The sequence below is a fragment of the Heptranchias perlo genome, chromosome 14, assembly GCF_035084215.1.
Source record: "Heptranchias perlo isolate sHepPer1 chromosome 14, sHepPer1.hap1, whole genome shotgun sequence".
Taxonomy (NCBI): domain Eukaryota; kingdom Metazoa; phylum Chordata; class Chondrichthyes; order Hexanchiformes; family Hexanchidae; genus Heptranchias; species Heptranchias perlo.
The window spans coordinates 27,722,111-27,747,133 of record NC_090338.1 but is presented as its reverse complement, the minus strand read 5'-3'; the positions used below and the strand labels follow the sequence as shown (position 1 = coordinate 27,747,133).

General features: G+C 40.1%; 1 protein-coding gene across 1 annotated transcript in view; it reads right to left on the bottom strand.

Annotated features, from left to right (window-relative positions):
* The window catches only part of LOC137332382 (long-chain-fatty-acid--CoA ligase 6-like), a 79,307-nt gene that overhangs the window by 35,356 nt on the left and 18,928 nt on the right, over nucleotides 1–25,023 (bottom strand). The window contains exons 3-10 of the mRNA XM_067996160.1: nucleotides 23,690–23,804; nucleotides 18,460–18,524; nucleotides 17,413–17,514; nucleotides 17,166–17,265; nucleotides 15,268–15,446; nucleotides 13,734–13,766; nucleotides 13,467–13,518; nucleotides 10,375–10,448 (exon numbers count right to left, since the gene is read on the bottom strand). Of these exons, the coding sequence (XP_067852261.1) occupies nucleotides 10,375–10,448; nucleotides 13,467–13,518; nucleotides 13,734–13,766; nucleotides 15,268–15,446; nucleotides 17,166–17,265; nucleotides 17,413–17,514; nucleotides 18,460–18,524; nucleotides 23,690–23,804 (720 nt within the window). The remainder of the gene's footprint in view (nucleotides 1–10,374; nucleotides 10,449–13,466; nucleotides 13,519–13,733; nucleotides 13,767–15,267; nucleotides 15,447–17,165; nucleotides 17,266–17,412; nucleotides 17,515–18,459; nucleotides 18,525–23,689; nucleotides 23,805–25,023) is intronic.

Sequence of the window (25,023 nt, the reverse complement as noted above, 5' to 3'; positions counted from 1 at the left end):
CCAATTGCCTGCACTTGGCCCATATCCCTCTATACCCATCTTACCCATGTAACTGTCCAAATGCTTTTTAAAAGACAACTGCCTCTGCCTCTGGCAGCTCGTTCCAGACACTCACCACCCTTTGAGTGAAAAAATTGCCCCTCTGGACCCTTTTGTATCTCTCCCCTCTCACCTTAAATCTATGCCCCCTCATTATAGACTCCCCTACCTTTGGGAAAAGATTTTGACTATCTACCTTATCTATGCCCCTCATTATTTTATAGACTTCTATAAGATCACCCCTAAACCTCCTACTCTCCAGGGAAAAAAGTCTCAGTCTATCCAACCTCTCCCTATAAGTCAATCCATCAAGTCCCGGTAGCATCCTAGTAAGTCTTTTCTGCACTCTTTCTAGTTTAATAATATCCTTTCTATAATAGGGTGACCAGAACTGTACACAGTATTCCAAGTGTGGCCTTACTAATGTCTTGTACAACTTCAACAAGACATCCCAACTCCTGTATTCAATGTTCTGACCAATGAAACCAAGCATGCTGAATGCCTTCTTCACCACCCTATCCACCTGTGACTCCACTTTCAAGGAGCTATGAACCTGTACTCCTAGATCTCTTTGTTCTATAACTCTCCCCAACACCCTACCATTAACGGAGTAGGTCCTGGCCCGATTCGATCTACCAAAATGCATCACCTCACATTTATCTAAATTAAACTCCATCTGCCATTCATCGGCCCACTGGCCCAATTTATCAAGATCCCGTTGCAATCCTAGATAACCTTCTTCACTGTTCACAATGCCACCAATCTTGGTGTCATCTGCAAACTTACTAACCATGCCTCCTAAATTCTCATCCAAATCATTAATATAAATAACAAATAACAGCGGACCCAGCAGCGATCCCTGAGGCACACCGCTGGTCACAGGCCTCCAGTTTGAAAAACAACCCTCTACAACCACACTCTGTCTTCTGTCGTCAATCCAATTTTGTATCCAATTGGTTACCTCACCTTGGATCCCGTGAGATTTAACCTTATGTAACAAGATTGTGTTTCACTAACTTGATTGAGTTCTTTGATGAAGTAACTGAGAAGGTTGATGTTAGTGTGGTTGATGTTGTGCATATGGACTTTTAAAAGGCATTTAAATGACCACATATTAGATTTGTTAGCAAAATTGAAGCCTATGGGATTAAAGGGGCAGGGGCAGCACGGATGCGAAATTGGCTAAGGGACAGAAAGCAGAACGGTTGTTTTTCAGACTGGAGGGAAGTATACCGTGATGTCCCGTGGTGGGATTAGGACCACTGCTCCTTTTGATATATATTAATGACCTGGACTTGAGTATACGGGACATATTTTCAAAGTTTGCAGATGACACGAAGCTCAGAAATATCGTAAAGAGTGAGGAGGATGATAACAGACTTCAGGAGGACATAAACAGACTGATGAAATAGGCAGATGAAATGTAACGCAGAGAAGTGTGAAGTGATGCATTTTGGTAGGAAGAATGAGGAGAGGCGATATAAACCAAATGGTACAATTTTAAAGGGGGTGCACGTACACAAATCTTTGACGGTGGCAGGATAAGTTGAGAAGGCTGTTAAAAAAGCATGTGTGATCCTGGGCTTTCTAAACAGAGGCATAAAGTACAAAAACAAGGAAGTTATGCTATATCTTTATAAAACACTGGTTAGGCCCCGGGGGGAGTATGGTATCCAATTCTGGGCACCACACTTTAGGAAGGATGTCAAGGCCTTAGCGATGGTGCAGGGGACATTTACTAGAATGCTACCAGAGATGCAGGACTTCAGTTATGTGGAGTGACTAGAGAAGCTGAGGTTGTTCTCCTTAGAGCAGAGAAGGTTAAGGGGCGATTAAATAGAGGTGTTCAAAATCATGAAGGAAGTCTGAACACGCATCAAGGTAGATAAATCTCCGGGACCTGATGAAATGCATCCCAGGATGTTATGGGAGGTTAGGGAGGAAATTGCGGGTCCCCTAGCAGAGATATTTGAATCATCGACAGCTACAGGTGAGGTGCCTGAAGATTGGAGGGTAGCAAATGTTGTGCCTTTGTTTAAGAAGGGTGGCAGGGAAAAGCCTGGGAACTACAGACCGGTGAGCCTGACATCTGTAGTGGGTAAGTTGTTAGAGGGTATTCTGAGAGACAGGATCTACAGGCATTTGGAGAGGCAGGGACTGATTAGGAACAGTCAGCATGGTTTTGTGAGAGGAAAATCATGTCTCACGAATTTGATTGAGTTTTTTGAAGGGGTAACCAAGAAGATAGATGAGGGCTGTGCAGTAGACGTGGTCTACATGGAATTCAGCAAAGCCTTTGACAAGGTACTGCATGGTAGGTTGTTACATAAGGTTAAATCTCACGGGATCCAAGGTGAGGTAGCCAATTGGATACAAAATTGGATTGACGACAGAAGACAGAGTGTGGTTGTAGAGGGTTGTTTTTCAAACTGGAGGCCTGTGACCAGCGGTGTGCCTCAGGGATCGGTGCTGGGTCCGCTGTTATTTGTTATTTATATTAATGATTTGGATGAGTGGGCCGATGAATGGCAGATGGAGTTTAATTTAGATAAATGTGAGGTGATGCATTTTGGTAGATCGAATCGGGCCAGGACCTACTCCGTTAATGGTAGGGCGTTGGGGAGAGTTATAGAACAAAGAGATCTAGGAGTACAGGTTCATAGCTCCTTGAAAGTGGAGTCACAGGTGGATAGGGTGGTGAAGAAGGCATTCAGCATGCTTGGTTTCATTGGTCAGAACATTGAATACAGGAGTTGGGATGTCTTGTTGAAGTTGTACAAGACATTAGTAAGGCCACACTTGGAATACTGTGTACAGTTCTGGTCACCCTATTATAGAAAGGATATTATTAAACTAGAAAGAGTGCAGAAAAGACTTACTAGGATGCTACCGGGACTTGATGGATTGACTTATAGGGAGAGGTTGGATAGGCTGAGACTTTTTTCCCTGGAGAGTAGGAGGTTTCGGGGTGATCTTATTGAAGTCTATAAAATAATGAGGGGCATAGATAAGGTAGATAGTCAAAATCTTTTCCCAAAGGTAGGGGAGTCTATAACGAGGGGACATGGATTTAAGGTGAGGGGAGAGATACAAAAGGGTCCAGAGGGGCAATTTTTTCACTTAAAGGGTGGTGAGTGTCTGGAACGAGCTGCCAGAGGCAGTAGTAGAGGCGGGTACAATTTTGTCTTTTAAAAAGCATTTGGACAGTTACATGGGTAAGATGGGTATAGAGGGATATGGGCCAAGTGCAGGCAATTGGGACTAGCTTAGTGGTATAAACTGGGCGACATGGACATGTTGGGCCGAAGGGCCTGTTTCCATGTTGTAAACTTCTATGATTCTATAGAGTAAATAAGGAGAAACTGTTTCCAGTGGTAGAAGAGTCGGTAACCAGAGGACACAGATTTAAGATAATTGGTGAAAGAACCAGAGGCGAAATGAGGAGACATTTTTTTTATGCAGCGTGTTATGATCTGGAATGTATTGCCTGAAAAGGTGGTGGAAGCAGATTCAATAAAATCTTTCAAAAAGGAATTGGATAAATACTTGAAGGGGAAAAATTTGCAGGGCTATGAGAAAAGGGCAGGGGAGTGGGACTAATTGAATAGCTCTTCTAAAGAGCCAGCACAGGTACGGTGGGCCAAATGGTCTCCTTCTGTGCTGTATCATTCTATGATTCTATGATTCTAGAGCCATTCTACTCTATTAGTAATTGTATCAAGGGTTGTTTTATATCCCAGTAATCAACAGTAGTTTAAATTTGGTAATCTTGCAGTGGTTGTGGGACAAATATATTATTTCAGTCAGGATATCATCAGGTACCATTGATTGAAGCAATTAACTGATGGGTCTTTGAGTAAATATACTGCCTGGGATGGTACTGAACGATACAAAACCAGGAAGGTCCTAGATTTGATCCATACTAAGTGAAACAATATCAATAGGAATAGGAATAATAAGGGAGGAGAACAACATCCAGGATTTCCAAACCAATCACTATGCAGTGACCTCTCTTCCTGCTGGAAACGGTGTATGTATGAATAAAAACAGATCCTGTTTAGCTCTGATGCTCTCTACGGCCATAGAGTCTGCTGACACTTGTGGGACAATTTTAACCCTTCTCACCCTGGTGGGCGGGCAATTAGATTCGCCGTGGGACTTATCTGCCAAGGTCCCGTTCTCTTCCTGCAGGTTCTGATTTTAACCTGATCTTAACCTAGCGGGAAGAGGAATCAGGGCCAGAAGAGGACCTAAAAGGTAAGTTTTTAAAATACTTTCTTTAGACTTTCCTTGTGGGTCCAGGAGGAGCAGGAGTGGTCTTCTAGGCCACACAAGGAAAGTTTAGGTATCCATGTCCTGGGCTCCACCCACTTCCGAACACCCTCCCAGCAACTTACCTGAGAGCCGGGGACCGTTCCTTCGGTCCTGGCAGCGGCATCCTGCAGCTCGACATTCTGCTCCCGGGAACCTGACAGGGCCAATGCAGATGAGGTCGGGGAGTTAAAATCTCTCTGGCCTCATACTGCTGAGGTAGGGATGGTTTGCCACCTGTCTTGGCTTCCACCCGCACAATTGCCACCCTGAGTTGAAATGAAGAATGGTCACTTGATATACTGGAGGGATGCTGGCACTTGGCGAATCAGTGGTCAGTACCTTCAAGACAGAAGGGGTGGAAATTGGGGAAAAGAGATGATTGATAGATCTATATTAGTTATAGTACCTGCTATGGAGAATAAAATCACATGAAATGTCGAACATTACTATAGAGTCGTGGGAGATATTACAGGAAAAAGAAAGACTTTTTTCTTTGAAATGTCTCCCATTACCCATTATACTCTATTTAATCTCATTTTACTTTGCACTGGTGTTAAAATGCTATCACAGTCCTTGGTGCGTCATAGTGTTACTGTTCTAATAATAGTTTCCTGCTGTGTTATCAATTGCTTCCTAGAACTGGTGATTACTTTTTATTTTGTTTAGGCAGTACAACAACAGGGTTCATCTGAGATAATTGATAAACTAATCAAACTTAGGGAGGATAAGATCCCTGGATGGATTACATCCAAGAATATTAAAAGAAGTTAGGGAGGAGGTAGCAGGGGCACTATTACATCTGCCTAAAAATTCATTAGAAACGGAAATAGTGCCAGAGGATTGGTGGACAGCTAATGTTATTCCTATATTTAAAAAGGGAGATAGAACATGTCCAGGGAACTATAGACCAGTTAGCTTAATGTCGGTGGTAGAAAAGATAATGGAATCTTTACTCAAAGGTGTAATAGAAAAACATCTAGACAATGAAAATATAATAAAGAATAGTCAGCACGGATTTCAGAAGGGAAAGTCAGGTTTGACCAACCTTACTGAATTCTTTGAAGTAACAGACAGAGTAGACAAGGGTAATGCATCAGATGTAATATATTTGAATTTTCAAAAGGCCTTCGATAAGGTACTGCATTGTAGTCTCATGGCTACATTCAGAGCATGTGGAGTCAGAGGACAGGTAGCAGAATGGATAGCAAGTTGGCTACAAAACAGAAAACAGAGAATAGGGGTTAAGGGTACCTACTCAGACTGGCAAAAGGTGGGAAGTTGTGTTCCACAGGAATCGGTGCTAGGACCACTGTTGTTCACAATTTACATTAACGATTTGGATTCAGAAATTGGAAGTAAATTTCAAAATTTGCAGACAACACCAAATTGAGGGGTATAGTTAATACAAAGGAAGAATGCATCAAATTACAAGAGGACATTAATAGACTTGCAGAATGGGCGTGTAATTGGCAAATTAATTTCAATATAGATAATGTGAGGTGGTGCATTTTGGTAAGAAGAATAAGGAGGCCACATACTGCTTGGATAATAAGAGTCTAAACGGGAGAGAGGAGCAAAGGGGTCTCGGGGTACAGATACACAAATCACTAAAAGTAGCGACGCAGGTTAATAAGGCTATAAAAAGGCAAATCAAGCACCAGGGTTCATTTCTAGAGGGATAGAATTGAAAAGCAAAGAAGTTATGTTAAACTTGTATAGAACCTTGGTTAGACCACACATGGAGTATTGTGCACAGTTCTGGACTCCTGATTATAAAAAGGATATAGAAGCATTGGAAAGGGTGCAAAAAAGATTCACAAGGATGATACCAGAACTGAGAGGATATCCTTTTCAGAAAAGGCTGATTAGGCTGAGATTCTTTTCTCTAGAAAAGAGAAGGCTGAGGGGTGACCTGATAGAGGTCTTTAAGATAACGATAGAGTAGACGTAGAGAAAATGTTTCCATTTGTGGGGGAGTCCAAAACGAGAGGTCATAAATATAGAACAGTCGCTAATAAATCCAATCAGAAATTCAGGAGGAACTTCTTTACCCAAAGAGTGGTAAGAATGTGGAACGCGCTACCACGAGGAGTAGTTGAGACAAATAGCATAGATGCAATTAAGGGGAAGCTAGATAAGCACATGGGGGAGAAAGGAATAGAAGGGTATCCTGATTGGGTTAGATGAAGTAGGGAGGGAGGAGGCTCGTGTGGAGCATAAACGCCGGCCTAGACCAGTTGGGCCGAATGGCCTGTTTCTGTGCTGTAGTTTCGATGTTACTCAATGATGTAAATCTGGAAATAACTGGTGGTTATTGAGAGATGACAGAAAGAAGTAAAGGATTTGTTCTCAAGTGCTGCTGGATGAATGAGAGATGCTCCAACAGCCATGATTAACTTCATGTTGGGCTGCTGCATATAGGGGATAAAATTCTATTATTGTCCAGGAGAGAGTCTGATAAGAAGAAGGAATAATGTTTTAAATTTTGCTACTAGCATTTCATGCAGACTTTTTGGGTAGATGCAGAATGCGGTGGTGCAGCTGCCTCAGATGTATTTCTAATTTTTCTTCCACTTATTATGTATTTATCTTATTTTGAATGTGAATATACTTTCTGGGATATTGTGTAGTGACCTTGGTAATTAATGTTAGTTATCACTCCATAAAGGACACTGATTATATCACAATTGTTAATCCTTCTCAGAGGATATCATATATCAAATGCACAGTAAAGGTTTGATGTTACACCTACCACTAGCAAAACAATTATATATTGTTAAGTCAGGGAAATGATTTCCAAGGCAGTAATCTTGCCCTGAAGTTCAGATAGTTATGACCTGCTTTTGCTTACATGGCTTGTGTTGCCCTCTGAACTGTCTGATGAGATTATATGTTGAGATCGCTCTTTAATATCCACTTCCCCCTCTCTGTTTTGGGCTCTTTGGCCCAACATCGTTGCCTGGCTGAGATGGCTAGCCAGGTTCCCTAGACTTAGCCAAAAATTCTTGAAGTAAGAAACTGTGGGGTGCCTGAGCATCTGCTGATATTCCCGTCCTGTGAGGGTGGGAGGGTGGAGCTCCTGTACTTTAAAGATCACCTCCACCAACAACATTGGGAATTCAGATCAGGAACCTGATGTGTGGGGAGCTATAGGTACAAACCTGTGTCGTGCCTATTCATAGCACAATGCATTGGCTTATCGTTGCACCATCTACTAAATATATCTTTAAATCTTATAGAAATATGATTGATCACCCTTACTAACATACCTGACACACACTTATGATTTAAAATGGGATATTTTAGACTTATTAGGATTTGGAGTTTTACAGTATCAATATTTGTAACTCAGCCATCCCATTGATTCATTACTTAAAGTGGCACTGTCCACCATTATATATATTTTTTGGACAACAGGTCAGTCAAGGGAGATTACCCACAGAGAGAGCGCAAAAGAAAATTCCCTTCTCAGCAGATCTCATTTTCAATAGATTTTTTTTAATCACACAAATCAAAAACTTGAACTGCAGAGTGGGAGGTAATGAACTTCAGCCATAAAAAGATAGAAGGAACACTAGGGAGCCACTGACCTGCTTATCTTATCAGTAAATAGTTACTTTCATTGAACATCATTATATTTGTTAAAAACTTTGATTAAGATTGTTTGTTATTTCCAAGAAGGATTTGTTCCACTTCTTCAAGAATGTGTTTGTGAAAAATTGTAACAAAAATGAATAATTTCCTGTAAGGACTTCCAGCACAAGTGGATATTGAACATTTTAACAGAGGGTTAAATAGACAAAATACTGTCCCCATCTCCCTAAGAGATGGCAGTTTAAGGGTTTTAAATGATGGGGCAAATTGCTGGCGAAAAGCCCACAGAAAAACTAATGATTTGTAGTGTTGCTGTAAAAAAAAACATTTATTTATGTCAATTGTAAGATATTTACTACTTTCTCCTCTTCCTATTCTGTGGTCTTCCTGCACAATGCACCATTCACATCTAGCTGAGCAGGCAGGTACACCCTGGTCTCTGTTCATGAATTTCTGTACCTGTCCAGTGGGAGGTACATAAATATTGGTCTGGAATGAGTTGTGTTCCAAATTCCCTTCGCTCCCTGTGAGAAAACTGCTTGACCTATGGACATGGACATATATTGCCATTCCTTCATTGTTGCTGGGTCAAAATCCTGGAGCTCCCAACCTGACAACATTGTAGTAATACTTTCACCACTTGGACTTCAGCGGCTCAAGAAGGCATCCCACCACCACCTTTTCAGGGAAACTATAGATGGGCAATAAATGCTGCTTTTCTACGGTCATCCATCTCCCAAGAACAAATAAAATTTTTAAAATTACTTTTGACAACATAGGAAACAATTTCGCACAGCATCTTACTAACACTGGGATATAGTCAGGTTGACAGAGGAACAATGTTGGGTTGATAGAGGAATTAGATTCAATTCATGGGCAGATAAAAAGCAAAATCCAGAGCAAATGATGAGTTTTTTGGTGTTATGAATGTCATGAATATCCTGCATAATTGATATCAGCACACCCATGGATATCACATCGTGAGGATATTACAAAAAGCTCAGATGAAAAGATATTATATTCTGCTTTTCAATTTTACTGCAGGTTTGGGGGGGGCACCCTAACCATTCTCATCTCCTGTCAAATAGCTATTGGCACCTGCTTCATACCTGCCATTATCAGCACCTTACCATTAGTGAGATTTCAGGAGCACAAGTGAGAAATAGACTTTAAACCCAATGAAACACTTAAAGCTGGGTTTGTTTCAAAATGCACTGAACACATATTGCTCAAAAAGAGTGAGACTCACCAAGGCTGCAGTTCCCTGCCTAACTTCTTAATTCACATAATACACCGACTTTACTGCTGCCTATACCAAATGCACCTAAATAGCACGCCTGATGAGAATGGAAACAATAAAGGTTAAGACAGTCAAATGTTATTAACAAAGATCTAAAGGGACTTAATTGGTCATGGAAATCACCGCAATGGCAATAATCTCCCACAGTGACTTATGTTTTTCTAATTCAGGATTATACACACATGCACGCACATCTCACTGGTGATATAATAGCGCTCTCTGGACCATATTTGTTATACAAAGCTTCACAACCCTGGAAGTTATAGTGGTACATCAGCACACTGTACTGTGAAATGAAAAAATGAAGTTCCACTTCTGTAACTCTAACAATTGGTCTCAAATTCAATGATGTTGCCAGAGGGGTTCCAAGAAGAGGCTTGATGGTTCCCATATAGGTAGCTCAAGAACTGCACAGGGAGCACATCACCTATCCACCCTAATGGCTGAAAAATAATGTATTGCCCAGGGTGGGGAAAAAAGAAAATGTGTTTTTAGAACAAAAAGCAAAGAAAGATATTATGTCTATCCATGGGTTTTGACTCCATGAATATCAAACCAAGGAAATTAATATAGTCCAAGAGCCACATGATTTTTAAGACTTTGGGACATTTTTATTTAAACCATATGTAGTCATATTATTATCAGGGACTGGAATTACTGAGGCCAACAATTCAGGGAAACGGAGTCATCAGCAGAAGTATAGTCAATCAACTGTGAATGTTAATTTAACCACTTTGCACCGTCAGACTCAGCAACTTTTCCAAGCTGGATTCCCCAATTATATCATCTGTCCTCACTATTTAACAAAAACTTCAATATGTTCACAGGACAAAATAAAAGCTTGTTTAAATCAATCACAGTTCTTTGTAATGGTTTAATTTTTGAAAGGAATACTATGGCTGCACACACGTGAGCTTTCTTTTCACTGATTAAAGCATAACCGATTCTCAAAATCATCTCAAAAGATTTGTCAAATAAAAATTGTATAAGAAAATGGAAACAAGTTGTATAACTTCCATTTTATATGACATTAGCAGAGTAATTGGGATTGAAAACAATACTTTCTACATGATAAGCTTTGTATCATTATTCTACTTGCAGCCAAACAGCTGTGCGCATATATTCACCTCTGTAACTTTCAAAAAGCCTGAAAAATCAGCTACCACATTCCCATGTGTGAGCATGGCCCCCTTAGGATTCCCTGAAAGGAAAAATCATATTGTCAAAACAATTATAATAAACCATAAAATAGAAGGCACATTAAAAAATTGATAAACAAGAAGCCACATAAGAAATTATAGATTAGTGTGATGGTGCACTGTACTTGAGCTACAATGCATTGTGCCATCGAATGATCAGGTGCAAGTTCGATCCACACTCTTACTGAGTCCCTGATCTCAACTGCATTAATTGTGTGAAGATGTTGAGTGGAGATCAGTTGGAAGATCACAGAAGAAATCACTCCAGGCTACCCTTGCACACCTCCAGGCTTCCAGTTTGAAGCAGTACTTGCAGAGGCCTGGGAGTGGACCTGTCAATGGTGTGTGACCCAAATTAATTTAAAGGTTCCACCCACTGTGAATTAACTTGTGCTGCTGTTCCATGGTCGAGATAGCAGGCGCACCCTAAACAGCAGTCGTGGTATCTCTACTCTGCCTTGCAAGGAGGTGATAAGAGGACAGCACTGTTTTGCCAAGCAGTAGGTGGAGGAACAAGGGAAACAAGTGTGGGTGTGAAGAATGAAGGTGTGGGAATAAGGGGAGGGTGCTCCTGTGAAATTTCTTGTTTTATTCCAGGTGGCATGGAATAGGTGAAAGAAGGGAGGGGCAATAGGGAAACTATATTTTAGTAGCTTGGGAGAGGCCCAGGCAAATGCCCTCAGCAGCTGTCAAGAGTGTTACTGGTTGTTTCCACTCATCTACCTCTAAGTAAGCCATATGGCCAAAAGAGGAGGTTGGGGGTTGGGGGTTGGGGGGGGGGGGGAGGGGGAGGGGGTATTACAGTTCGGAATATAACCTTCATCATTAATTGTAAAGAACTAACAGCATTCTGCAAAGCCATTTGTTTTTTTTCAAAAGGCCCAAAAAAGACATTACTGGTCTGTGCCTTAAGACAGATAGCACCAAAAATAGTAGCTCTAGAAGCTGTAGCACTATGGTTTTCTGAGAGCAGTTTGCCTTTGAACTGCATCCAGTGTTACAGCAGGAAATCTGAGTGCAGACGTCTCTGACATTCATTTACAAGCAACTTACATTGCTGCACCCTCTTCAAGTGCAGTCAGGTTCAACCACATGAAAAGACAAAGGAAATTCTGTTGCCATTGAAGCACCAAATTGGGGCGCGGGTGGGGGGGAAGGATTCATACCCAATATTCCTATGCATAGCACCACCACTTCCACCTCTGATCCCCAGCCTACTGTTTCCGAGAGAAAAAGAACAACTTTTTTAGTCCTCTGCTCTTTCCTGCTTGCTCCTCTCACATCTTCCAGTTGGAGAGAGACTAGGTGTAGGCATAAAAGTCTACTTTTTCTGGGGGCATCTCAAAACAAGTGTTGGGAAAAGAAAATGAGATGGATGGGGTAGCTACACCCACTCTCACCTCATTACCATCTCTACCCTTTGCTTGCATCTGCTGCATTTCATGCCTCCTTGGCGGAATTCCAGGAATCTCTGGGTAACATAATGGGGGCAGAGACTTGGCATCACAAGTCTACGCCCCCTTTTTTCTCTCCTTTGCACCTGGCAACTAAGTGCTCCCCAGACGCACGAAACATGAAAATCTGCCTTTATATGCTCAATAATTACAGCAATTAAGAGTATCTATGCATTTATAATGTTTTTAAGAGAGTCAGTTCTCAAAAATCAAGACACAAATACATCGGCATATTAACGGTATGTCATACGTGTATTCATAAATACATGCATATGGAATTGTTGGACCATTAAATTTTCACCAACTGCAATTTTAGAGGGTTTAAAATGTCAATAATTAGCCTTTCAGATCTGTGAGAATCTAGAAAAATTATCCTTTAAATGCTGGAAACTGCTTTGATACAATGGGGTATAAATTGGTCATAGGTAGTGCAAAACATGCAGCATCTCAGCGGCCGTCTATTATACTGCTCACTTGATATTCAGTTGTATTGAAATCAGTGGAACTGAATATAGGGTGGGGAGTATAAGGGGCGACTGGTTCCACACTGCCCGCTGTGCATTACCGCCCAAGGGCGAGTTTATATTCCAAAGACGATGAAGAATCTAATGTGGATATTTGACAGTCTGCAGTAAAATAGGCATTGTGGCTACATTAAAAATTCATGATTCTGGACTCCACAAAAGATTTTCTCAATCATGTAAAAGCAATGCTTTTGAGGGCAGATGTATCAGCAGAATTCTTGGTAGATCATTGCAGGAAAACCTTATCACCACAGAGGTAGGGAACAGATACTACTTTGCTCAGCAAACAGCAAGATCAAAATGATCTTGATCAAGATTCAAATAATACCCATTTGGAAAAATCATCTGAAAGACAGAGACTGGAAATGATCTGCTATTGTAATGACTAATTAGAGAATTTGAAAAAGTTCTATACATATTTAAGAAAACTGATCTCATGAGTAATGAGCCCTAAATTAAAAAGGTGTAGTATAGTCTGTGTGGAATGCAGATTGTCTTGGACCACCAATGTGGAATTGTGAGCTGTATTACAGACTGAAACAGTGTCATGGATTTAGATGAAGGAGATGCACTCCCCAGATCGCTCAATAGTTAACTGTGCCACCCCATGTGCTACTGAGACACACAGTCCAAGAGAGAAGCCATCTATCCCTCAATCAACATCCCTGAAACAGATTATTTGGTCATTTATCTCATTGCTGTTTGTGGGACTTTGCTGTGCACAAATTGGCCATCGCATTTCCATACATTACAACAGTCACTACGCTTCAAAAAGTACTTCATTGGCAGTAAAGCACCTTGGGCCATCCTGAGGTTGTGACAGGCAGTATATAAATGCAAGTTCTTTCTGTCTTTCTGTGTGTATGTACTGTATGCTTGTACAGTATGTACACACAGAGGAAATTATATTTTGCCGGGTCAGTGGTTATGGACCAGCTTACCTGATAAGGCACAGATGGGCAGTGACATAGGGATGCAAAGTTTACCCTAGTACTTAATGCCATTAATTAATATAACCACAAGCATTTCTTGTGGCACATACCTGTTGTTCCACTAGTAAAACAGACAATCGACAGGTCCTCAGGTCTTGGAGGCTGAGAGTAGAAAACAAATAAAAATGAAGAAACCAAGAGCAGTGCAAGTTGCAGAAGAAACAAATCTGTGCTGAAAACTAGAGACGGACACAATGTGCTGATCTATGCTGGCTGCTGTTGATGTACATTTTCAAGTTACCCTTCCCATAAATATGAACGTGCTTTCGGAAAGCTCCATGAAGCAGAAAGTCAATTAGATTGGTTACTTCACTCACCACAGGGGTTCGCCGGTTCATCCGTCCAAGGTTCTGAAAGCAAGAAGGGAAGAAAGCTACCTCAGAGTGAAAATAGGACACATATTTTATCTTTAAATGACTTTCGTTTTTCAAACACAGCTCTACAAAGAATGCTATTCATTCACTGGCTAACTATCAAATAGCGGAACAAAAAGAAAGTGCTCTCACGTGGTTTCATTCTTTGTTCTGGACTTTAAGTGAATGCTGCTGATAAAACCCTGCAGAATGTAAGCTATTTCTAAAATGCTTGTTGGGCATCATGGAATAATTTGCAAAGAATTTGCAACTGTATAGTGCTATTTCCATAATCTATTTAAAAACAAAAATAAATCAATTTGTGCTAAGATTCTTCAGTGTTAGGATGGCACATTTTCTAACTTTTGTACCCAGTGTTAATACACAAGCGAAGTTCCCTCTACTCTAGTCCCAATTTTAGAAGACCAATTTCAGACACCAGTCATCCTTGTGGCCTTTCCAAGGGAGACTGCCAAGTTAGTGTCAATTGCAGCAAAATTATGTACAGAATTTGGTTTGATTTCACTTGATTTGAACCTTTCGATTTAATTTTGTTATTTTAATTAATTCTGTTTGATCCACTAAATTAACAGTTAGGGTGAGCCAACCCATCCCTGAAGTTTTACTGGTGGAGCCCCTTTAAGGGGAGGTACTTGATTCTATCCCTGTGGGGTTACAAGCCTGTTGGTCTACTTAAAATAGGACCTCTTCATCATTTATAAAAGGTCTCATGTCTTTTGTTCCATTATGTATTACTCTATATTTATATAATCTACCTTAAAATCCATCTGCCATTTCATAGCTATCACTTCCCATTCGGCTGTCAAGCCCAGATCTGTATGAATGGTCTCTGCAGTCCCACACAGAATTTTACTTAAAAAATGTAGTCATTCTACTTGAAAATAATAAATACTTTTCATAGCACAGATTGGTAAGCCACTGCATGGGGAACTGCAGAATGACTATCAGTTTGTAACATGGTTTGTTGGAGCACTGACATGCTGTGGCACTACATTGCCAAGTATTTTCCCTGTTTTCTTTTTTACCCAATACCCAAATAAAACAGAATAATTTACTATTTAAATATCTCATAATTTGGAAAATAAATTGAGCTCATAATATTTTTCAGGAGTTTGTTATGTCAATTAGTAATCCTGAAATTTGAGAAAAAAACAAGTATTTTTAATGTTATTTTTTCCCAGCCCTCTTCTTAAGTTTCTTCCCACCCTTGGCACCATGCATCACTTCCCGATGAAAATCAACCAGACACCAAGCTTCCAGACCTCTACCTCTGCTACTTTTGAATCAGTTGCTAGGAGTTACACAAAAGTGGTACAAGTAGACTTGCTCTCCAGTTTTCCTTCTACCCTGTGTCAAATCACTTTGCCTTAATTTGGCTACTGGGCTAAAATCAGGAATTACAGTCACCAATGCATGCCACAACTCTTTTGTATACAACTGCATTGCACCACTTATATTACTGACATCATTCACATACCTCCACTTCTTGCAGTGCCAGTATTTGCACTCCACAGTCATTTCCCATCTCAACCAAGTCCATCTGAAACGAGTCCATTAAGATAACTATCTTCAAGCCTGGAGTCTCCTTCTTCTCCACATTCTTCAAAAGAATTTTTGCTTTTTCTACCTTGTCACAGATAACTGTGGAAATCTCAGCTTAAAAATGAGATGTGCATGCATTAGTGATGCATCGAGAAATGTGAGAAATGAAAGATTTGGAAGATACAAATAATTTTAGAAATTTGGTAACTCTCCTCCAAGAAGAGTATAAATTGTGCTGGGGAACAGAGGTAATGTTCCATTTACACCTGATCAAATATATAAGAATGCTAATTTTTACAGTATGCTTTTGGGAGTGGAAGGGATTAGGAAGAGTCCACTTTGTAATTTTGTGGAAAAAGGGAACAATTACGTATAAGCCCTAAATCTAATCAGAATTTCAGGGATTAGAGGTTATTTTTTAAGGTAAGAATATTCTTTCACTAAAAACAATTAGCAAGATAAAGCTTGTCATGGCAAGGTTCTCCTAGTTTTCAAGTATAGTCATTAATACAGTTTCATTATTAGCTATTTGTAGCTTTTTTAAAACAAACAGTATTTGCATCATATAATGAGGCCATAGCCTGTTAAATTTCATGAAAGACTGTTTGGGAAACTTTTTTTCAAGGAGGCAGAAGAGCCATGTGTCATTTTCATCATGATGATGTCTCTTGAAAGATATGATTTTATAATTTGCTTAACTGTGCTATGTTTAAGGTTCATGAGAAAATGTTTGCCAAACATACTTTCATGAAGACAGTATCTTTTAAGCAAAAAATGGTGAAATAAAATGATTTTCAGAAAATTCACGTATTTGTATTTCGAGGGGGAGGGGAGGGGAAATGAAATACAGGAAAAAATTTTGAAAATAATTTTCCCCCTAATAATACGTTCAGTCACTGGGAAATATACAGACAGTTGAACTGTAGTGGAAACAGAATCCTATGGACCTGACAGATTTGCAACAGGCATTTTATACGGGAAGTTAGGCTCTGGAAAACTGGCATTCAAGTGGAGACCTATGGGTGATAAAATTCAATTTCGGCACGAGCGCAAAACGTGCGGTAGCGGATTAACTGCCCGTTATACATCTTGCCCGTTTTGCATCCACACCGAAGTTAATTTTTACTCCCATTATCTCGGAGTGCTGCTTTCTCCTTTTTTAATTGCATCCATGTACCTACGGTATCAACTTTTGGTCCAGAGGTCTTAAAGCAAGAGTCTGTTCTGAACTTTTGCATCAAATAGACCGACATAGGGATAGAATCCGTCTCATCTGTGAAACATTTTCAGATCTACTGCCAACGAGGGGATATCACCATACAGGGGAGAGAATTTTAATCATTTGGTTCCGAAAAACCAAGTAATATTTTCAACAATACGACATTATGCTCCAGTGACGTGACAAGATTTGATGGTTCCAAAGATGTGTCTGTGATATGTCAAATAACTTATGTTTCCATGAAGCCATTTTAGTCCCAGTCAGGGCAAGAGTGCTTTAATTACTTTTATAAATCAATCATTCATTTTCCAATGCAATCTCCATTCAGAGAAAAACAAAATAAAAATCAAATAATTGATTACTCATTTCTGCTGCATCAATAGAATACACATTTCTATATGATGGTTTATAGAAGTAAGCCACTCATTCTTTCCCCCTACTGGTCCACTGTATTTCAATGGAATATTTCCTGCTGTTCCTAACCTAGGAATAGGTTTGGACCTCAGAAGTGTTACTTTTAACCCTTTGAATTTAAGGATCCTTTGATTTCACCTTTTTGACATTTAAATTTAATAAGTGCAGTATAATTTTGAGAAGTGTGTTGTTCCTTTTACCTGTGTTAATTATGTAGCGAATGGCTTCAGGTCCGAGTGTGTCATAAAGCGGCACTATCACCATGGAGTAGGTATAGCATGCCAGCTCAGCAATAATCCACTGGTGAGGAGTTGCAATTATAAAAATACAAAAATAAACAAAAAATACAACAAAAAAGGAAAAAACTTCATGCACACAAATAAACTTCACAAAATGTTTCATTTTTTGTAAAAGTACTCCTAAATACTTGTTGTAACTATCTCTCACCTCAGGTCTGTTTTGTGCAAAAACACCAATAAATTGGTCTGGTGATGCCCTGCAGTTTTTTTGGAGCAGTCCAGATCCTAAGTCCTCAGCTCGGTTTGCGACCTGTGTGGAAAACAATGTTCGTTGCATCACTTTTGTTCTCAGACTCCAACCAAAGAAAATAAATTAAATGGAGTTGCCCTGTAACTCTTTATGCCCCTTTTATGTTATGCATTTGATGGCACTTCCCAACATAAATGTCGTAATCCCAATCAGAGGCATTAAAACTCTCATTACGAAGAGGTTTCACTAGATGCCTCTGACGGAAAGCTAAACAGCAAGAGTTGCGAATATATAGTTGCTTCATTGCTGCTGAATCTAATTTCTTGAGCAAAAGTTTCAGAAAATAACTTCTTTGCGATGCCAACATAATTCACTTCTTTTTCAATTGGGGTGGGAGGGGGGTGTTGGCGGCACTGGGGAATTACCCAATATGTATCAACTATTCCTAATATTATAGCTCAGTTTGTCGAACAAGGTTTGTCTAATTTATCTGAAACAATTGTCTTCAGTTTTTCCCCCCTTTATTTATTATAACATTTTAAACATAAATGATTTACTATTCCTCTAAAAATATATGAACATATTATCAAATACAATAGAAACTAACATTCATGACCAACATTCTTCCCTTAACTAGCACCACAAATTAACTGGTCATTCATCACATTGCTGAATGTGGTATTTTGCTGTGTGCAAAATGGCTGCCATGTTACTGATAGACACTGCATTTTAATGTAATTCATTGTATGTGAAGTTTTTTGAAATATTTCTGAGACATGATAAGGTGCTATGTAAATGCAAGTCTTTCTGTTACAGTATAAAGGCCTAAATGAAAATTAATGTTTCCAGTATCTCTTAATTATACAATGAGAATACTAAACAAATGAGTCTCACCAACAGGACTTTATTTAAAATCAAGGAATTAGACATGAGATATCAATGAGTGCAACCACAAGATTTTGTCCTGATGCTTCTTTCAATAGAGAAAGTCAAATTTGTTCTCACCTCTTTATAAGAAAGCCATTGATAGGGGTGTTTGGGTTTTCTGAATCCTAAACAAGGGCCATCACCTAAACAAAGAAGCACACTCAAATTATTTCATTCATTGAAGGGAACCAGTCTGAAATACTTGATAATATTACCAGATCTCCTATGACATTACTCAAGGTGAATCAGAGATTAAACTGCTGTAAAGTGGATTGTTGGATGGTGGAAAGAAAGACATTTGTTACCGTTCTCCCGAGCGACAGTAAAGTAAGTGTCTTTTTGAATGGTTCCTGAAAAATAAATACTAATTCCTTTACCCATTGTGGGTAGATAGCAATAAATAAATTTGCTCTATAAAAAGATTGTAATAGCATCTACAAAATGTATGTAAAAAGGAAGAGATTAGCGAAAGTAAACGTGGGCCCCTTAGAGGCAGGGACAGGAGAAATTAAAATGGGGAATAAGGAAATGGCAGAGACGTTAAACAAATATTTTGTATCTGTCTTCAAAGTAGAAGACACAAAAAACATACCGGAAATAGTGGGGAATCAAGGGTCTAATGAGAGTGAGGAACTTAAAATAATTAAGATTAGTAAAGAAAAAGTATTGGAGAAATTAATGAGAATAAAAGCCGACAAATTCCCTGGACCTGATGGCCTACATCCTAGGGTTTTAAAAGAGGTGGATGCATTGGTTTTGATCTACCAGAATTCCCTAGATTCTAGAACGGTCCTCATGGATTGGAAGGTAGCAAATGTAACCCCCACTATTAAGTAAGGAGGGAGAGAGAAAACAAGGAGCTACGGGCCAGTTAGCCTGACATCAGTAGTAGGGAAAATGCTAGAAATTATTATTAAGGACGTAGTAACGGCGCTTAGAAAATCATAATATGATTAGGCAGAGTCAACATGGTTTTATGAAAGGGAAATCGTGTTTGACAAAACTATTAGAGTTTTTTGAGGGTGGAACTAGCAGGGTAGATGGGGGGAAAATAGTGGATGTAGTATATTTGGATTTTCAAAAGGCATTCGATAAGGTGCCACATAAGAGGTTGTTACTCAAGATTAGGGCTCATGGGATTGGGGGTAATGCAGTAGCTTGGATTGATGATTGGTCAATGGACAGAAAACAGAGATTAGGAATAATCGGGTCATTTTCGGGTTGGCAAGTTGGAACTAGAGGGGTACCGCAAGGATCAGTGCTTGGGCCTCAGCTGTTTACAATCGATATCAATGACTTAGATGGGGGGACCGAGTATAATATATCCAAGTTAGCTGACTATACAAAGTTAGAAGACAAAGTAAGCTGTGAGGAGGACGCAAAGAGGCAGCAAAGGGATATAGACAGGTTAAGTGAATGGGCGAGAAGGTGGCAGATGGAGTATAATGTGGGGAAATGTGAAATTATCCACTTTGGTAGGAAGAATAGAAAAGCAGAATATTTTTTTAAAAGGTGAGAGACTAAGAAATGTTGATAGTCAGAGGGATTTGTGTGTCCTTGTACATGAAACACAGAAAGTGAACATGCAGGTACAGCAAGAAATTAGGAAGGCAAATGGTAGGTTAGCCTTTATTACAAGGGGGTTGGAGTATAAGAGTAAGGAGGTCTTGCTGCAATTATATAGGGTTCTGGTGAGACCACACCTGGAGTATTGTGTACAGTTTTGATCTCCTTACCTAAGGAAGGATATACTTGCCTTAGAGGGGGTGCAATAAAGGTTCACTAGATTGATTGCTGGGAAGAGAGGGGTGCCCTATGAGGAGAGATTGAATAGAATGGGCCTGTATTCTCTGGAATTTAGAAGAGGGGTGATCTTATTGAAACATATCAAATTCTTAGAGGGCTTGACAGGGTAGATACTGAGAGGCTGTTTCCCTTTGCTGGAGAGTCTAGAACTAGGGGTCACAGTCTCAAGTTAAGGGGTCAGCCATTTAGGACCGAGATGAGGAAAAATGTCTTCACTGAGAGGGTGGTGAATCTTTGAAATTCTCTACCCCAGACGGCTGTGGATGATCAGTCGTTGAGTGTATTCAAGACTGAGATTGATAGATTTTTGGACACCATGGGAATCAAGGGATATGAGGGGAAAGTGGAGTTGAGGTCGAAGATCAGCCATGATCTTATCGAATGGCGGAGCAGGCTTGAGGGAATGTATGGCCTACTCCTGCTCCTATTTCTAAAGTTCCTATGTTCTCCCTCACATTCTATACATATCATTCTACATTATTTTATGCCAGCCAGCTGCCCGAAAATCACACAGAGATAAAACCCCATTGTATTTAATATATCAAATGGACAGATTTTCCATTGCATTACACATGGTAAGTTATAGGATGCACTGTTTATAATGACAGAACATTATATCATGAAAACTTCGTTGTAATCAGTAGCATATCAGTGTTGGCATTCTGCCTCTCTCGACCTGCTCAAAAGTGAAGGAAGTTTCCAGCTGGTTACAGTAGCAACTGTTTGTACAGTTGGCATGTGGTTTTGCTGTTTACCAGTAATTTAATCCAAACTCTAATTTTAAACTCTATCAGTGAGCTGAACACTTGCCAACTGTCTTCAGGCCAGCACTTAGAATAACTAGTTGGAAACCTATTTCAATGTTAGGTGGGCTGAGAGAAACAGGATAATGGCAATTTACAATATGCTGCTGATTAAAAATGGTTTTGCCACTGACTCCTCATTGTGCAAGTTTCTCTTTGATTCTGTCTCTGTTCTTCTGTATGTCTCTCACATTGTTTATATCTCCTTTCATTATAAGTGTGAGAGAGAGAGGCCCCGAATTAACTCGATTTTTCCAGAAAACTCCTGTCATAGCACTCGAAGGAGTTTTGGGGGATGGCTGGAAACTTCACCAGGACTCAGATGTGCTGCGTTCCGACTTTACACAAGAGTTTCCATTAATCTTGTTTGCGGGCAGCACCTCTGCTTGCCCTTTCTGTAGCATGTGTTCCAGAACTGCCTACTCCATGGGGGTAATTTTAAACCCCAAGAACGGGTGGGTTGGGGGCGGGTGGGAGTTGAAAATAGTTGTTTTTTTGGATCACAACCACAAATTTTTTGGAAGTTGCATTCCCAGTGGGAAGCCTGTACTTTTATGCGCCGACATTAAACCTGGAAATAAATCTGGGTTGAAATCGAGACCCGAAAAACAACTATTTTCAACTCCCACCCGCCCCCAACCTAACCGATTCCTGGGTTTTAAAATCAGCCCCCATATGTGGACTGACAAATGTTCTATATTGTTGAAGAATTATTTCCTTTTAAATATTTGTCCCTCAAACAACATCACTAAATAAAAAACACAGATGATCCGGTGATTATCTCATAGCTGTTCGTGGGATCTTGCTGTGTGCAGTTTGGTTGCTGTGTTTCTTACATTGCAACAGTGACTACACTTCAAAAGTACTTAATTGGCTGTAAAGCGCTTTAGGATGTCCTGAGGTTGTGAAAGGCGTGATATACATTCAAGTTCTTTCTTTCTTTGATCTACACTCCATTCCACTGTTTACACAACCTAACTGAGAGCTGCCGGACATTTGGCTTGATGTCTTGAGGAATCTACCTAGTATGAGTTCCAGAATCTATTTGTGAGAGAAAATGAAGGAAAAAGTCCGATAGGAAAATGTTATAGGGAGTGTGCACTTCCCATAAGACTTTTAATATATTACAGACAGATAACATGTTTAGTAGTGCTGGAGTTCACTAACTAAACAAAAATCTGGTATTACTGACATTCTGTGAAATGCCATGTCGTGTGAGTGATGTACAATTTGATTTAAAACTGGGTAGCATTCAACTAATCATAAGATAGTGACCTAATTAAGGGGTCCAGTTGAAGAACAACAACTACAACTTTTCTCTCGTATTTTATTTTAGGATGTCCAACCCTTAGCTCACATTTTCAATCGGACTCCTTTCCCAATATTAAATGGCCTGAGGGGCAGATCCAATAAAAAGAATGAATTTCTCTGAAAAACCCGGCAGTGGAAATAACTGTTCTGTCGACAGGGAATGAAACAACTAATGCTGCTGACTCTTCCGGTGCCGCTGTGGTGGACTGCCACCACCTCTTGCTCCCGGCAGTGCTGCTTTCCTCCAGCATCATGGATTCCTGCTTGGAGCAGAAGAACAGTGCTGCAGAGAACAGGAGGTGGGTGCCAACCCAGTGCACTCCCATTCAGAGATCCAGTGCTGTGAAATAAATCCCACCCCCATAGGATGGCCCCAACAATTTTATTTCAAAATAAAATTGCCCTGGGTTAGGATTAGGGTGACGTTATTTGGGACAAGAACTTTATTTTGTTAAAGGAAAGTGTTTATTTTGAGGGGGGGTGTGGTAGGAAGGAGGATCGGTTCACAAATAGAAAAGGAGTGGATCTGTCTAAGGGCAATTATATGATACCATTAGTACTTCTACGGTTTCATTCCCACCAGCAAATCAGCTGTTTTGGCTGGTAGGTCTTTCATTATTAGTGTTCACCTCACACAATATGGCTCAGGCCTAGAAGCAGGTTGTTGTCAGAGCTTAGCCCAATCACCTTGGGGCTGCCCAAAACAGACCTTAAAAAGGCTGTCACTGAGTTGCTGAGGTTTATTGTCGTACTGCTGCCCCCCAACAGACTATGGAAAGCCAGCAACCAGGAGCATTTTAGTTCCCATGCCCCCAGCCAAGGCAGCAAAGCCAGCATCCCATCCCACCAAGGCGCAGTGGGCACAGATACTGCTGCCTCTAAGTTGCCCATCTGAAACCTCCCCATGATTGCATAGACAAACAGGAGAGAAAATCAAAGTGAAACAGTAAGAAAGATAAAGCGAAAAGAAGGAAGAAAAGGAGTAAAAGAGCATGGCGAGGGGAAGGCAGGAGAAAGGAAAGGGGGAGGGAGGGGAGAGAGAGAGAAAAAAAGAGAGAGAAGGAAACAGAAATGTAGGAGAGAGACAGAAGTGGAGTAGAGAGGCATACAAACATGCAGAAGTGAAGGAGCTGGTAATGATGTGGTCCAATGACTCCAAGAAGTGCAAAATCGATTAGGAATTGGAAGTGATGTTTAATAATGATTCCGCCTGACTTAAAAGCAATACCTAAATTCTGCCACTACTCAAAAAGGTTGCACACCATACTTTGTGCCATACGAACTTTATTTGATGGATTACTGTTTTTAATTCAATAACAGCCTTCCAGAGTCTATAAATAATTCTTTCAAATTCTGAATGGAAATTACTTTGGGATGCAGAAACTTGCCTGATATGTGTAATCCTCGAAGGTATACTTCATACATAGTCTTTGCATCATCGTGGTAGTGGGTCATAAGCTTGAGACTGTCACCTAATACAGACCTACGAGCTTGTTCAGCACCCTAATGAAACAAAACAATATATTGCATCAGTATAAACCTATATAAATGATCTTTGTACAGTCGAATCATGCTAAACACCTTTCACTCTTGAATTAGGGTTATGGTTGGATCAGCGTTTCTATAAGATCCAAAGAGACTTGCTCATTTCCGTACCAAGGCAGTAGGAACTAGGAAGGGAGTATCAAAGGACAGGAGCAAAATGTCTGAATGTGTGGCTATGAATGGTGGATTGGTATAAGCATGGGATAATAGCCCAGTGTTAAAGAAACAGAGGATACGTGAGGAGACTGGAGAAGATTGCTACAGTAGGGTGATGCAGTGCCGTAGAGGGATCTAAAAGTGAGGACAAAAGTTCTGAAGTCAACTCACTGGTGCATACGGAGCCAGTGAAGATGGAGAGGTTGGTGGCGATGGGAGCACAGAACATTGTGTGGGTGAAGACAGAAGCTGTGGTGTTTTGAAGAGTTGTACCATGAGGAGGGTTGAGGGGAGAAGTAGGTCATTTAAGCAAATGTTACAGAGTCAAACCTCAAGGTGATAGAAATGTCATATACTAAGATTGATAGGTTTTTGTTCGGCAAGGGTATTATGGGTTACAGAACCATGGCAGGTAAATGGAGTTAAGATACAGATCAGCCACAATCTAATTGAATGGTGCAATAGAAGCAAAGGGCTGAATGGCTAACACCTGTTCTTATGTACTCACCTGAAGTTATCAAATAAAGCCAGTTAATGCAATCACACCAAGGAACATTTATCTTATCTCAAAAAAGCTGCAAGCAGTCTTCAACATAAAAGACATACTCCAAAAAGTTCCGCAGATGAGAAGACAAAAGTTGCATTTTGGCAGCTTATTTCTTATATATAACTTCTTTGGGGATAAACACTAAGTAGATACACCTATAACTGCAACTCTCAGAAACCAACAACTCAATTAAAAATTTTCTGCCTCAAGCTTTTGCACAACAAACAATGGGAGAAAGTAATGTCTGATTAATTGTATCCTGCCTTCCAACCAATCTGAATCTGACATGCTGCAGTCCCACGTTTAAGATGATTGGAGATTGTCAGCATCAACCAATCTCTGAAAAAAGCTGATTTTTCTTCAAAAAAACTGACAAGCTAACAATTGTCAACAAGCTAAAAGCTGATGTTGGCACATATGCAACACACTGCTCCAAAATACATTTTCTATGTTATTATCTGAAAGCATTTCCTA